General features: G+C 40.6%; 1 protein-coding gene across 1 annotated transcript; it reads right to left on the minus strand.

The window, feature by feature from the left end:
- Positions 1 to 2,607: 2,607 nt before the first annotated feature.
- LOC147434346 (uncharacterized) lies at positions 2,608 to 3,820 on the minus strand. The gene is made up of 4 exons (XM_086489620.1): positions 3,782 to 3,820; positions 3,368 to 3,590; positions 2,991 to 3,305; positions 2,608 to 2,918 (listed from the first exon to the last, which is right to left on the minus strand). The coding sequence occupies exons 1-4, from the start codon at positions 3,818 to 3,820 to the stop codon at positions 2,608 to 2,610; spliced, it is 888 nt and encodes a 295-aa protein (XP_086345746.1).
- Between the last annotated feature and the right edge of the window lie 13,149 nt (positions 3,821 to 16,969).

Consider the following 16,969-nt stretch of genomic DNA (forward strand, 5'->3'; position numbering starts at 1 on the left):
CATCTTAAAATCGCCAACAATGCCGCCCTACACTGTCGGGCTCGCGTGCACATAGTGCCGCCATCGCCAACAGAATGAACATTGATAACTTTGATTTTGCACATGAAGGTGCTAATGATGATGCCCCCATATTAACCTACTTCTTGTTTCGAAGTGCTAAAGCCATTGAGTGGCTGCTTTCCCATGGACGTAGCCCACATTGGGTGAACCACGTATATCGTGTGTATTCTCTCTCTCTCTCTCTCTCTCTCTCTCTCTCTCTCTCTCTCTCTCTCTCTCTCTCTCTCTCTCTCTCTCTCTATAATCTCTTGTGTGTGAAAATTATCTCTCTCCATTAAGTAATCTACTCAATTATCTACTAAGCTACGCCGTATTTCCTAACAATTGGTATCAGAGCAAGGTTTGCTTGTAGCTAAAGTATCTCAAGGAAAGGATTCCTTGAATTGAGTGGGAGTAATGGCGGAGGAAGGGAAGCTGAAGATCGAGAAGTTCAATGGCAAAAACTACCGACATTGGAAGATGCATATTGAAGATTATCTCTACCAGAAGGACCTCTATTTGCCACTAGGCGATCTTGCAAAGAAGCCTGCAACGATGGCAGATTGTTTCGGTTAAGCTTGGTATCAACGGTGGCCTTCAATGTTTTGGAGATGAAGACCACGGAGGACTTGATGAAGTCACTTGACGACTTCTACGAGAAACCATCGACATCCAATAAGTTATTTCTTATGAAGCGATTGTTCAATCTAAAGATGGCAGAGAATGGTTCAGTTGCAGAACACCTAAATGACTTTAATGAAAAGAAAGAGGAGAGGAGAGAGAGACCTTCTCCAAAGCTACACACAAACACACACACAGAAGAAGATACACACGGTAGAGGGCTGAACTTTCTTCTTATTCTACTTCTCAAAATGAGTGTGTATTTACATAATGAAAAACTGACTACATAAGTAGTACAACCAAAAGAGAGATGCGGTCCATAATGTGAACCCGCTAAGTAGCTATGCTGACTAGATAGATATGCCAGCTGTAGAATCCCTGTCGAGGATACGCCATGTCGGTCACCAACTATGTCGATGATGTAAATGTGGCCAACGGTCACCAAGGCCTACTAAGAGTGCCAGCTCATGGAGAGCTCGACATCTCAACACTCCCCCTCAAGCTCGATGCCAACTGAAGGACTCCAAGCATACTCCAAAAACGAGGGAGCTTCTCAACTCCCAAGGCCTTGGTGAAGATATCCGCTACCTGCTCCTTTGTGCTGACGTAAACCAAGTCGATGTCGCCCGCCAGAACCTAATCTCGAACAAAATGGTAATGGACCTCTATGTGCTTGGTTCGCGCATGAAATATTGGGTTCCTGGCCAATTGAATACTATTAAGGTTGTCACAGTAAATGACAACCTCTTTGTCCACCTGCAGCCTCAAATCCATAAGTAGCTTGCATAACCAAGGTACCTCACATGCTGCAACTCCAGCACCTCTATACTCAGCCTCTGTATTAGACAAGGAAACTGTGGGATGCTTCTTGCTGCTCCAAGTGATGGCAACACTCCCAAGTGTAAACATAAACCCGCTAGTAGACCATCGATCAGTGGTGCTACCAGCCCAATCTGCATCTGTGTAACCATGCAACTCCACTAGAACATCTGCAACATAAAATAGTGCATGGTCCAATGTAGCCCTCACATAGCGTAATGCATGGTGCACTGCATCCAAATGCGGCTTCCGTGGAAGCTGCATAAACTGACTCTGAAGTCCCATTGTATAGCTCAAATTTGGCCGCGTGATAGTTAAGTAAATGAGACTGCATACAATCCTGCGATACATAGTGAGATCCTCGAGTACATCACCATTATGTGCACTCATCTTTGTATTGACATCCAAGGGCATAGAAATAGGCTTGCAATCAGCCATACCATATTTGGATAACATATCTAATGCATACTATCTCTGAGATAGCCATATGCCCTCTGTCGTACGAATCACCTCAAGTCCAAGAAAGTAGTGCAGCTCTCCCAAATCCTTCATCTCAATTCTTGAGAAGACCCTTAACATGCTCAATCTATGTATCATTGTCACCCAAAATAATCAAGTCATCTACATAGATGGTAATAAGCACAAATCCAGCATCACTCTGACGTACATACAATGAGTGATCAGCCATGTGACATACGAAATCCAATGCACAAAAGAAATTCTGTAATTCTATCATGCCACACTCTAGGTGCTTGCTTCAACCCATACAAGGCCTTACGAAGACGACAAACATAATCTGGATGCTTACCATCTTCATAACCAGGTGGCTGCTCCACATACACTTCTTCTTGTAGCTCCCCTTGCAAGAAGGCATTCTTGACATCCATTTGATGCATAAACCACCCTTTTTTTACAGCTACCGCAATGACAGTGCGTACTGTAGCCATCTTTGCTATTGGAGCAAAGGTTTCCTCATAATCTATACCATAAGTTTGTGCATACCCTTTTGCGACCAGCCTTGCCTTAATCTTTCAATTGTAAAATCAGCCCTATGCTTTACTTTATACACCCATTTGCACTCAATGGCTTTCTTGCCCTCTGGTAATGGCACCAACTCCCAAGTTTGATTTACATCAAGCACAGCCATTCCTTCATCATGGAATTTTCCCAATTCTCATTGCCAATTGCATCCTCAAAACATGTGGGTTCTACATCTTGAACAACCTTTGCCATGTAAGCATAATGATGAGTAACATACCCATCATGAATCAACCTGTCCACAGGAAATCTGACCGTATTAGACTTGTGTGGTCCTAAATCACTGCCAGGTGTCCTTGCAATCTGTTTTCTAACACCTGGGGTTCTGACTGCTGGTATACCAAGCTCCTCATCAAGACTTTGATATGAACCATCAGAGTCTGCATCAATGTGTGAGGAACCTGAAGACACACTAGTCATACATGGGGGCTCACCTACCTTCTCTTTTCCTTTGTGAGAGACCTATGGTGCACTTTGCGGTGTAACCTGCATGCGTAATCTGCCACTCCATGGCCTGTCAATAGAACCACTAGAAGAGGACTCTCTTGGTCCACTTAAAGTATGTGACTCTTGCTTCCCACTTGAAGCATCCACAGGCTCTTTTACATCAACCCCAATATTGTCCTTTACATCATTGTACCAGCCCGCCATCTCATCAAAGACAACATCCCTACTTACACGCAATTCACAAGTACCAAGATTGTAACACATGTACCCTTTTTGCTCATTTGAGTAACCCACAAAAATACATTTTTCAGCCTTGGGATCTAGCTTTGTGTGCAACTCATCTGGAATGTGCACATACGCAATGCACCCAAACACTTTTAAATGTGACAAATCTGGTTCTTGCCACTGTACTTTTCCTCAAGAGTGACTCCGTGCACAGCAGCAGTAGGAGTCCTGTTCATAATGTAAACACTTATATTTACTCCCTCATTCGAAAAATGATGAGGCATATCCTTTTCAGTCATCAAGGCTCTTGCCACCTCTGCAATATGTCTGTTCTTCCGCTCAGCACCTCCATTTTGATGTGGAGTGTATCGACATGAGAACTGCCTGCGTATACCATTTTTCTGCAAAAAATCAAAAAACTCTTTGGAGACGTATTCTCCCCCTCCATCTGATCTTATTCTTTACATGTTCACCTGTTTCCTTTTCAACGAAAGCTTTGAAGCTTTTGAAATGATCAAATACTTCGCTCTTCTGCTTCATAAAATAGACCCACACTTTTCTAGTATGGTCATCAATGAACGACACATAATACCTGCTTCCATGAATGCTGGCAGTCTTTGTTGGGCCCCATACATCTGTATGTAACACCTCAAGTGGCCTCTTACATACATTGTGTTCTTGTGGAATTTAATTACGTGACTGCTTACCAAATTGACATGCCTCACATACTTTATGCATGCCATCAACCTTAAACTTTGGCAAACCTGCAACAATCTATTTTGATTCCATAGAGAACAATCACTCCTCATTTACATGACCAATGCGTTTATGCCATATATCTACATTGACCACAACACCTGCGCCTTGTGCAAACATAGCAGCTTTTACTGCAAGCATATTCACATGAAGTACGAGCTCTCCTTATACTATCATCTCTACCGGATATTTAGGACAGCCTTGTCATGGCTGTAAGTAATTCTATTTCTGGCACAAATACTCTTAAGTTTGATGATGTTATGGGTGTTCTCCTAAGCGAGGAAATGCGAAGGAGAAGCACAGGAGAATCATCAAGTGTTGCACTGTCAGTGGAAACAAGAGGAAGGCTTAAGGAGAGGTTCAAAAACCAAAAGGGTCGTGATCGCTCAAGACGGAGCAAGTCACGCACAAAGTCACTTCTTGAATGTTGGAACTGCAGCAAAAAGGGCCACGTCAAGAAGGATTGCTGGTCCAAGAAGAAGAAGGAGTCGGAGTCTCAAGACAACAAGCCAACATGAGAGGCCAATGTGGCAGGTAAAGTAGAGCAAGATTCTCTAATTCTCTCATTAGACAATGTGTCTAATTTTTGGATAGTAGATTTTGGGGCTTCATTCCATGCGACACCAAGATTACACCAAAGGTAATTTTGGGTATGTATACTTGGGACATGATGAAGCTTGTGAAATTGTCGGCAAAGATACAGTTTGTGTCAAAACTACTAATGGAAATGAATGGAAGCTTAAAGATGTTAGGCATGTTCCTTCTCTTCGCAAAAAATTAATCTCTACAGGACAATTGGACGATAAAGGTCACAACATTGCATTTGGAAACAAACGGTGGAAGATCTCAAAGGGATTTTTGGTGGTTTCCAAGGGAGAAAAGGTCGGTACACTTTACTTATGTACTGTTAGCATGCAATCTTCAACTTGTGCAATAGCTACGGAAGTCAACAATGCGTTGTGGCACTATCGGCTTGGGCATATCAGTGCCAAAGGAATGCAAATCTTTCAATCAAAGAAGCTTCTACCAGGTTTGAAAGAAGTGGACTTAGAGTTCTGTGAAGATTGTGTTTACGGTAACCAAAAGAGAGTAAAATTTCAAAAATCAAGAAATAAAAGAAAAAATAAAAAACTTGAGTTGGTTCATTTTGATGTTTGGGGTCCTGCAAGTTGTAAGGTCTCTACTTTTGAATTTCACACAAGTTCTATTACGCATTTGAATTTTTTTAACCATCAATCATTATTTAAGATATTTGAGTTCAAATTATGAATCGTAGGTTGAGAAAACCTAGAATTTAAAATTTACGCTACAAAATTCTGACATGTTTAGCTATATGAATCACTAACTAACTTATTGCAAGACTTAGTTACTGATTGTAGAATTTTCTTTTACTACTGTAAAGTTAATATAAGACTGTAAAGTTTAACTTAAAAATGTAAAGTAAATTATCATTAAATAAATAAGTAAAATAATTATAAAGACAAAAGAATACACAGGGATGACAAATGAAGGCACATGGACTCACATAGGAGGGGACAAAGTGGGACACACTTTCACATGAAAAGGAGAGGCTAGTCTTTACTAATCTTAATGAGGGGGGGCTGTGTGGCCTTATCTTTTGATGATAATGACAAAGTGGTCAAGCTAATGGGTACCACAAGGGTACCAAAAACGCGAGTATGATTTTTGGAAAAAATATATTTTTTTTAAAAAAAATTTAAAAAATTATTTTTTTTGGGAAAAAAAAAGTTGGACGTTTTCTTTTCTGCTATAAATAGAGCATCCATGCTCACACTTTAGACATAGAGATTGCCTCTATAGTACTCACGGAGTGCTTCCACTTCTCTTAGAGAGAAGGCGTCCACAAACCACTAAGAGAGTAAAAACTCCAGTGGACTAATAAGGTGCGTATTAATTAAGCATTCAATTAACTTTAAGAATGATGTATGTGTGCTATCTCTTACTCTAATCTCTCTAATAGATTAATGAGATTCAATTAGCTATGTGTGTGTGTGTGTGCTATCTTTTACTCTAATCTCTCTAATAGATTAGTAAGATTCAATTAACTTAAAGAAGGATATGTGTGTGTGCGTGCTATCTCTTACTCTAATCTCTTTAATAGATTAGTAAAATTCAATTAGCTATGTACTGTGTGTGTGTGTGTGCTATCTCTTACTCTAATCTCTCTAATAGATTAGTAAGATTCAATTAGCTTAAAGAAGGACATGTGTGTGTGTGTGCTATCTCTTACTCTAATTTCTCTAATAGATTAGTAAGATTCAATTAACTTTAGAAAAGATGTGTGTGTATGTTTTCTCTTACTCTAATCTCTCTAAGTATACCTGCTCTCTCTAGTTAGTACATCTTCACTATTAACTTATGCATAGTTAATTGAAAGTTAATACATAAAAGAACTCATCATATTCTTATTATACATGATGAAATTCCCATTCACCAATTTTATTGTCAATTAGATTAAGTAGAATTTTGAATAATACTAAAAATTGATTTAGTTGAAGTATAGAAATGGAAGTTAGAATTGGATTAGAAATGTCATGCATAAAAGTAATGCAGTCCTAAACTTTCACTCGTAGTTTATACACTTAATTTTTTATTAATTAAGATTAACAAATATTTGATATATAGAAATTAGATGTAGAAAAACAACATTAAGTGTGAATCCGAGTTGGCGAGGGTTCAAATTACAGACTCTCTTTGGAAACAAGGAGATTACTAGGGAAATTGACGAATTTAAAGTTCTAAGTGTATAACATAAGTGTAGTATAAAAAAATGGCTCCAAAGCGTGCTCGAACCCAAGGCGCTAATGATCATGAAGCTGGTACAAGTAACGGTGGAACTCATGCGGAACATGCTATGTCTCCACCAATCGGAGCTATGGTACAGGTTAGTATTGCAGTTTCAAGTTATGTATCATTGCATATGCGAGACACCATAGGAATATATTATTTACCTTATGAGAAAAGAAAACACGGACCGAAACCACGGGGCTTAACCCGAAGAAACTCGGCATATGTTTGACAAGTAGGAAATAATGTCTGGTTAAATTGGTTGCTATAGGAAATAGTGTTTGTCCAAAACCTTCGGTATGGTTTCTCTCAAGTCTCTCTCTACTTATTAGCGCTGGTATTATGTGGCAGTTGCCGAGGTGTGAGATGACGCCCAGGATGGCACCGCTGATGCTGTGGTGGGAGAACACACCCAGATTAGCCCAGCTGGATACTGCAATTTTGTTTTGCCGTGGCGTGAGGATGATGCCCAGATTGGCACCGTTGTTGTTGTGGTGGGAGTACGTCCAGATTAGCACAACGAGTACTTGTCGAGCGGTATGGGACGCTCATGAGGACAAGGGTTTTTATAAATAATGTATATACCGATCGGACATAATAGCGCCAGTAAAGATTCTTGAGTGAACCTAATCCAAGGGTTGTTGGTTTAAAATTGGACGACTTCTTGTTTGACTATTGTTTGTAATACTGTTTGAAGGGTTGTTTTAACGAACCAGTATCATAAATAAAGTAAAGGAACATGTATGGTTAAACAGTGTGGTAGTAATTAGATAACAAAAGAAGGGTGAGTGTGGTGTGGAAAGTGGGAGAATGATACCCCGACGGTATCATTCTATGGACAGGTGGACCCGATGAGTCGGGTAACTTTCCAACACTAGAAATTGTTTTTTTTTAAAGTCATAAATCTTAAAAGAGACAAACCTTGGTGGCTGTGCTTCTGAAACATGGGGAAAAAGGCGCACAGGTTGGTCACTCTAAGATTTATACTTTTAGGTATAATTGATTATAGATAGTTTTTAGATAGGGTTATGGTGGTCACGCTCCGCCATAGTGAGATAGGACCAATCCTTCACTAACGGTTCATGCCCGTGGCCACGTAGTAGCTAAGGCAATGTCCGTTGGTTTTTCTTTTTCAGGATTGGAGACCTATCAAAGATACTCCGCTCCTCTCAAAAAGGGGCAGGGACCTCACATTGGTATCAAAGCCTAAGTTAAAGCTTGGAGAGATTTTTAGATTGATGTTTGGATATTGAAGGATGCGAATGTTTGAAATAATAGAAGAACCTAAAAAAATTGTTTTGAGTTTTTATATGGTATTGAAGACTGAACTTTCCTGGTACAGGAAAATGTTCATTCACCCTACCAAAAATTCCAGGTGTTCATCATCATGTTTGAAAATGCATGACAATCACCAAATTATCAGTTTCGAAAAAGGGTGATGATGATTTTGGATAGGGTGTTTGCACCACCTATCCCAAGGGTGCATAGAGGATGGGGCATCAATTGGAGTCCATCTGGAGGAATCTATACCATCGATGCTGACAAGGTATGGTGCATGGATACCAATCTCAAGAAACTTCGTTGGGGAGAGGAGTTAAAAGTCATCGAAGTTTATCTTTTCATTGGTACTAAGAATCTGGATGCTACCATTACCTTGGGAGGAGAAAAGATATCTTAGATTCAATGGGTCTATAACCAAGTTACAAAAGTTATCCATGGTGGTAGGATTCGACCCACATGTGTATCTCGTAGCTTTCAAGGGTCAAAAGAAACTTATTATTTTGATCCTTTAGCCTATCCTTTTGTAGTCACTAAACTCAAAATATAGAGACATTACAATCCTTGTATATAAAGACTACCAACCTTGGTAGCATATTATGTGTATATAAATAAAGTTTGGATTAATATTATCTTTTGTTTGTATTATTGTCAGATCAAGTCTTGCCCGAAAGTGGATTAAAGTTAGAGTATCCAATAAAGTTTCACTTAATCTATATTGCACAGAGTGCGGTGTACACATCTCTTCAAGAGAAAAAGCTACTTCTCAAGCAAGCTAAACTTCCCTCTTTCAAAGGGGAAGGAGCCCTAGTTGAGCGCGATGCAGAAGTGTGGCTCGAAGAGATGGAGGATTATTTTGCTACTACTGGTACTACTCCCGATAACCAAGCAATGTTGGCTATGTTTCGTCTCACGGGGGATGCCAAGCTTTGGTGGAAACAGCACTGCAAAGATAATCAAGTAGCTCAAAACACTCAAACTTGGGAAGATATTAAGTATGCTGTCAAAGGACGCTATCTTTCACCTGCACAAGAATCCCTTAAGATGAATGAATTCTTCAACTTACGTCAGTTTTATCTTATCATGGAAGAATACTACTCCAAATTTGTAACTCTTAGGCGCTATGCTCCACCAATGACCGCAGATCAACAAGTAGCCCGTTTCTGCCAAGGGCTAAATGCTCCTTTAAATACTCGTCTAGAAGCCAAGAGGCCTGTAAATTTGCAAGATGCTCTTTTAAGAGCTAAACCCTTAGCTAAAGAGATGTCAAACTCTTTCCTTGACGTGGGGAAGATGGGATCTCCATTTCTTCGATAGGATCAGGTAGTCCCTCTGTAAACATTCTTTCCATCAAGAAGTGAGTATGCCCACTTTCCCATGACTTTAAGTCACTTTCTTCTTGGATGACACTAGGTATGTCCAAGGGTCTATGGACTTGGTGAGGTTGTTGTTGCGTAGGGAACACGGTGTCTGTAATCTGGATCTTCCTAGGTGCTGGTTCTAGATCCCTTTGGGTATCTTCTACCAAACTCCTTAATTGCTTGACTCGCTCAATCTCCTCTGTAGGGTTTGGGTAAGTTCCTATCTTCTTTTTGGATCCTGGACATTGTGGCTCATGAAGATCTTCCTTGTTGGTTTCTATGTTAGTGGTCATTTTGGTCTCCATGGTTTCACCTGAATCAGAATCTTCTTCACTCTCGTTCATATATACGGAATCGTCACCAGTCCCTATGTTAGTCTTTGAATTGGGGTCTGAACTGGGGTCTGACTTCGCTGCTTTTTGCGATCTCTTTCTTCGTGTTTTCTTCTTTTTCTGAGATTGGGCAATTGATGCCGTGTCTCTTTCCTCAAGAATATAATTTTGTTTTTGGAGCCTTACTTCCTTACTTCTAGGCTCTCTATCAGGCGTGTTACGCATATTCTCAGCAATAGATCGACCAATAGCTTGAGCAAATGTTGCCAAGTCACCTAAGTGAGCAGGCACCGTGGGTGAAGGCGCTCCAGAGACTACATGTGGAGTAGGTATTGGCATTGGGCTTGGCGCATAGGAAGACCTTGGGTTCCACGTTGGGTACGATGTTGTGCCATGTGGTGGTCCATAGTTCATATGGGTGGCCCTAGGCATAGCAGACGTCGGATGTGACATGCTAATGCTAGCCGGTATAGTCCCATGGAAATAAGAACTTGTGTATTGTGGTTGCGGAGCATAGGTAGTTGAAACAATGGGAGGGGTAGGGACTACATGAGTGTGATGACCCATAGGTGCATACGATTGGTACACACTTGTAGGTACTGTTGCAAGCATTGAGCTACCATGTAGTGGTGCTTTACTAACAAATGAGGTCCATGGCATGTTTCTCGACATGCCCATCATTGGGGTAGGCATGGTAGCCGTGGTGTCATCAAGGGTTGGAAAGGTGAAGCTATCACTTGTGGGCTCAGATTGCACTGAGACCCCTGGCGAAACAACATATGGGGGATCCATGGGACTCACTGGGGGAGTCTCCATTGTGATAGAGTGGGTTGTTTCCCTTTTCCCGTGTCTAAAAATCGCATAGGACCCGTCGAAGGTATGTCTATTCCTCGATTTTGCCTCTCGGACTGGATAATCCTATGGATGACATTGCAGATCATGTGTTGTTGTTCCTCTAGACTAGTGACACTAGATGTGGATTGTACAACTTCTAACCAACCCACATGGTATGTGTAGCCCATGTATAGGTCGGTCAAAGTCTCCGTGTGTAGGTCATATTCCCAATTTTCATTGAGAAATACCCCGTCCAAACTTGGTGTACTAGAGGGTTGCCGTGAGGTGGATGCAATGTTGCTTCCCGTGTTTTGACTTTTAGTCACTGCTACCTTAGAGGCAACTTTGAAAGGTGGTAGCTCGGTAGGGCCCTCATTAAATGAGGTAGGTAGAATGTCCACGTGGACACTCTAAGGGAGTGTGGGGTCTACAGGAGATGTGAATGGTGATTCTACTTCCCCACCCCCTTCGTTTACTTCACTAGCCATAGGTTCAGAGCGCGTAGCTCTACTAAAAGTTTCCATCAAACGGCTAAAAACACTAGTTCTAGGTTGTTGGGCTCAGCTGGGTACGGTTTCATTTGTTCCCCCGGGGCTTTGTGTAAGATGCTCTTCCATAATATCATAGTCAGAGGAAGAGTCACTAGCCGCTATATTTGGGTCTTGGGTTGCACTACCTTGGGTCCCCGCCGAGGGCGTAGACCCTAGCGTGGAAGGATAGTGAGTACCCCCGTAAATCGAAGCACTAGCTAGTTGTTCAGACTTTAGCACACGACCAGAGCGTAGATACATGCGCTTTGTGCTTTGTGTCGGTAAGTACCCTCAAAGGTTACTTGCTTTGTTTTGTGGGTGTTTTGCACCCCGTTTTCTACTTGATTTTTTCTTGTTTCTGATGTTTTTTGAATGTTTTTTAATGTTTGATTTTTTTGATTAAAGTGTGTGATAGCTCGAAATGAGCGTATCACTTAGAGGGTCGCTGTGTGCTTTACAACACAATTTTCAGGCATTTGACGTTCCGTTGGTCCTCAAAAAATCGATTTTAGCTACGTGTGAAGCTAAAATTCGTTCTTTTAAAAGGCGACTGAGGCCTAGGCCTAAACGTGAGCTTGGGCTTGGGTGTGGGAGATATTCCCGATCCCGGTTCTACCTTTTTTTTAAAAATTAAAAAAATTATTTTTTTTAATTTTTTTTTAAAAGGATAAGGTCGTCGCGGCCTACGCGAGAGCACACACACACTCTATCTACCTACTTCTAACTAATACACCTACTCTTACACACTAACACACTCTATTAACTCTCACTAATCTACTTCCTACTTACTGTACACAGAAAACTAACTACCTTAATACACAGAGAATAAACACAGAACCTTTGAAATCTCCATTAACAAAGAAAACTAACTACCTTAATACACAGAGAATAAACACAGTACCTTTGAAATCTCCATTAACAAAAAAAAACACACAGTATAACACCAAATCCCTCTTCTTAACACACACACACTCCTTCCCTACCTTTCCTATAATTGAAATTGCACCACGGAGAAGCACAGAGTGCTACTCGAGCTTAATGCACGGCATTCCCTGGCAACAGCGCCAAAAATGTGCGCGTATGTCGCACATGTCAATGCAAGGAACTTGCCGATACACCTTGTGCGAGCCACAAATGGCTCCAAGCACACAACAAGCCTAAACTAGTAAGCTCAAAGAAGGCGATGGTGTGTCACTCACCGCTCTACACTTGCTTTGTGGAGGATTCCTAGCTGCAAAGAAGAAGAAGACGCCACTACGCCGCGCTCAACCGCTTCACCGCCGTCGTGCCTTCGTAATGCTCGATCGCCCACACACTCCCTCTCTCACTCTCACTCTCTCTCTCTCACACACACACACAAAGAGATGAAGAAGAAGAAGAAGGAGATGGAGCAAGAGCACTCTTCAATTGCACAAATGAGAGAATGAGTGAATTTTAGGTTTAGTTGACTTTTATATGAGCTCACCCCATTCACACTTGGACGCCCATGCTTAGCCAACTAATCCCTTGAATGTTCCAGTTAGAGTGTGCCTCTCATCGGCGATCACTCTGACCCTTTTCCTATTGGACCGACAAGCCCGGTACCTAACTCTACCAAATAAATAATACAATGTCCACCGTAGGTTACAACGTCCATCGTAGGTGATAGGGTGTCCGTGAGTCGTGAGGGTTAACACCTCTGCAAGAGCTTGACACATGACAGAGCCAGCTGAAATACCACCATTCATGGCGTATTGCTCAGATTGTGGACGAAAAGGTGGACATTATTCTAAAGATTGTCCAAGAAATCCAGACAACAGGGACATATCAACTGCCAAGCAAGGCACATAGCAAATTGGAAATGCAAATTTCAATGTAAGTGCATCTCACCCGTCACTTTTAATGCAATTAGATGATTCTGCATTACCGTTAGAAGCACGAGTAAAAACACTGCAAGTTTAAAATGAGCATAAAGATACACAGACACCTGAAAAGCTTAAAATTGATTCTTTGAACAACAAAGTTTTACATGAATTTGGTCAAGGTGTCCATATATCACATACTGTAGAAAAGACTATTAGGTTTGCAAATGATTTTGCATCCACTGCCACAATTGTGCAATCATTCACGAGTCTAAGGGACACATCATACATAATGCTCTTAGCATTGTATGGTACACATAATTCATATGCACACTATGTAGACCAAAAAGGGAAACTGTACAAAAAGGATCAACCAGTGTTCGAACGGCCCATATACCAGCTCAAAGAAGTGCATCCAATGATAGATCAAAAAGGATGGTTCATTTCAGAGGAAAGAATCTATTATAGCCCATCCTCTCTAGAACTGAAGGATATTACCCGAGTGAACCAAAAAATCTGTTCAGAGCCAAACTCTCCTCCATCGAAAATCAAGTTTCGACGTTGTAACCAAACGAGCATATACTTTGACCAAAATAGTCGTAGATATAGACAAGAGTTTAGCATCTATGATGCCTTGGGTCCTGAAACAATAGAAGCTTATATCATAGAGACCCATGGGATAGACAATATCAAGGCAAAGATAATGCTATCTACAGCTTGACTTGGGAAATAATTTGTAATGTTTCATAGAGATACATAGGAAACTATGCAGAAGGTTTACAGATGTCAAACATCAACAATGCTACCCAAAGTGTGCCTTCACAATCCCAAAAGGTGAGACTAAACCAAAGCCAAACAATTTTGAACTCTTATAATAAAGCAAGCTATAGTGATCGCCCTAGGAAGGGGGGGCCTGCAAATCCATCAAAATCAACTCATGTACCAGGAACCGCAATAGCAGTTAGAAGCCCTGGAGCTTCTAGCCATCAGACGTCTTCAAAGCAAAAACCATTGAAAGATCATACGGTTGTTGGAAGTTTTCAATTGACCTAGATTCCATCAAAATCTGTAGACAATTGCTTCTATGAAGATCATCATAGACAAAAAAATTAGATGATCTCCACAATTCAAAGTCAAAAGCCGACAAGTACAATAGTGTTCAAATAGTTACATGTGACCAAGCTCAAGACCTTGTACAAACCCCTACGGATGGCCCGACTGAAGTCAAAGACTATCTAAAGATGATGCAAACCCTCAAGCTTCCAAAACAAGCGATAGAAAATTCAAAATCAATAAAAGATAAAGTCCAGAAAGCTACACAAAGGTCACCACCAAAATCTCCTCCAAAGAGACAAATTCTGCCAGAAAGTACAGTGGATCTTCTACGATCAAAGTTTACTCAGATGCAGGTAAACAATGCTCAACAATTGCAAAAAAGTGCAATATTACAGCTAATGGAATCAACATCAATTGAAGCAGGTGATCAAAGCAAAGAAAATGCAGATAAAGCTCAACCAAAGAACACTCCTACAACAAAAGCAGTCAATTCAGACAAGAATCCTAAGACGATCAAGTGCAACATTACTAGTGAACACCAAAAAAAAAATCTGTTAAGTGAAGTAAAGCTAGATTTTTAACTAGACAAGAACCTCATGTCCTTTCACACTTGGAAAAGATGTGGCTAACCACAATTGGAAGATGCTCCTGAATTTGTGAGCATAACAGGAAAAAAATGAGCAGAATGCTAAGGAATCATCTCCACCACCATTCAAATAGGTTCACAAATCATCACAGCTCAATTCCATGTGATCACAGCAAAGCATATGCCAAAAGACATCATAATGGGAATGCCAATGACCCAGAAGATGTTAGAGATACAAAGTGTAAACAAAAGGCAGTCTTCAAAGACAACCAACAATTAAGACCAAGATTGGTCACCGGCAGACGACAGCACGAGGTTGTCAAGCACAGTTGAAATGGAGATTGATATCAAAGAAGATCTTATTGAAGATGATTCATCTCCATCAAACAGAACTTCAAAAGAGCTTGAAGCAAATCAGGCAATAGCCAGTGCAAATCAAATAGAACAAAGAGCAACCACGAAAGCTATTGAGCAGAGAATGCCACAAAGACAAGAAGTAAAGAAGAACAAGGTTGCAGACAACCAGGAAGAAATAGGAAGTCCAAAGATCAATCAAACATTGCCAGTAGAATCAATTGTTGTAAGTCAGATTGGAAAACAAAGTCTCAAGCCACCTTCCATAGAGACACATTTAGATTAAGATGAGACCATGGCAAGAGCAGGGCTAAGATCTTCAATAGAACCAGCAATGAGAATAGCTATAGTTCTTAGCAGTACAAAAGGAGCAAGTGTTAGATGCAATGCTCTACTAGATAAAGACACAAAGTGCAATATGGTTGCAGACAACATTCAGAGCTTTTTAGAGATTACTCGGAGCAAGCCAGATAATAGAGAAATCGTGGGTAAGGCTACAAGTAAAAAAGAGATGGTTGCTATTCTTAGCATCCAGAAGCACAAAGAGCGTTTCAGGTAAAGTCTTCAAAAGACGTGCATGCAAATGTAATCCTTGGCCATCAGTGGTTAGATCAACACAAGGCGTACAAAGAAGATACAATGCTAATACTCTCTTCTCCAAGAGGTAACTAGCAACATTTACAAGTACCGCTAATGCTAGATTCACAGTTGCAAAAATCACAAGAATTGAAGACAACTCTTGCAGACAAAGGTAAAGCTAAAGTTGAACTTCCACCGATTACCACAAAAGGAGTGACATCTTATGCCTCTACATCAAAGAACCCTCATGGATCAGGTTCTTCAAGCAAGTCAAGCTTTCAAAATTTCAAGTCAATTGCTGACCCAACTAAAACCTCTAAGGATTCACCCAACAAATCAACGATATTTCAACCAAAGTACTCAAGAAAGCAAAGGAAATTCAAGCAAATGTTCGTTCTGAGCAATTTAGTCAAAGTCAATGATCCGGTTTGGATCAAAAACAAGAAATCAACATAGAAAGACAAACACATGGGATGGATAACATCACAGTGGAGCTTAAATGAACAGGAGTACTATGGAGGTAACAGACTACCAAAACCGCAGGTTAGGGCATATGAAGTAACTTCAAGTCCCTCCCAAGAAAGAAGGCCCACAAGGTATCGACTTCGGCAATATCCTAGGATACCTAAGAACCAGGTATACAACAGAACAACATTGAAAGATGCTAAAGTCTACCACAACTCTCAAGAGGATATTAGAACAAAGACGGATATCAAAGAATGTTCCTCTGAAACAAGGATTCCACACGGGTTATACAAAGATTTGGCTACCACTCAATCAGAAGCCAACTATAACTACACCAGACCAGCATGAAGATCTCAAGAGCTCCACAAGACCTAGAGCTCAACAAAGGCAACAAGGAGATACAAAGGTCATCAAGAGATTTAAATTCCTAAGTCTTCCAATGCTTCTAGTCAAAAGCCAAATGCCGATAGTGAAAAGAGGCCTACAACAACATCAAAGACTCGTATCAACAGGTTTAATTGGAGAATCAAACAGATAATGGAGCCTTTGCAGTCAAAGAAGGACAAACCAACCAACGTGAATGCATATTCAAAGATGATAAAACAGGTATGGCAAAAGAAACCTTCAATGCCAACTTGGTCCTTCGCTAATCCTCTTTTTGAGGATTCAAGCTTACTTTTACTTAAAGAAATGTTTGTAGTAAGCACAAGAATGTAAAAATTCAAGTTGCCAAGGTGCAAAAAACACTCTTTGGCATAGTCAGAGTCGGACTGTTGAGCCATAAAATGATCAAAGCATTAGTCCCAAAGCTTCATGTCTTAATAAACTCTGTGCTAAGAGTCATAGTTATTAGTCTTATGCTCAAGCTGGAAGAGTTGAACATATCTAAGTTGTGTCGCTCATGTTGGGATGAGATAAGCATAAGAGTCAAAGTCTATTAACTTAGAATTGGTGGAGTGTCGTAGAGTCCAACATTCATGCACAGTGCACAGTAAGATGA

This window comes from Adiantum capillus-veneris, chromosome 19 (assembly GCF_014529385.1).
Source record: "Adiantum capillus-veneris isolate H3 chromosome 19, ASM1452938v2, whole genome shotgun sequence".
NCBI classification, from domain to species: Eukaryota; Viridiplantae; Streptophyta; class Polypodiopsida; order Polypodiales; family Pteridaceae; genus Adiantum; species Adiantum capillus-veneris.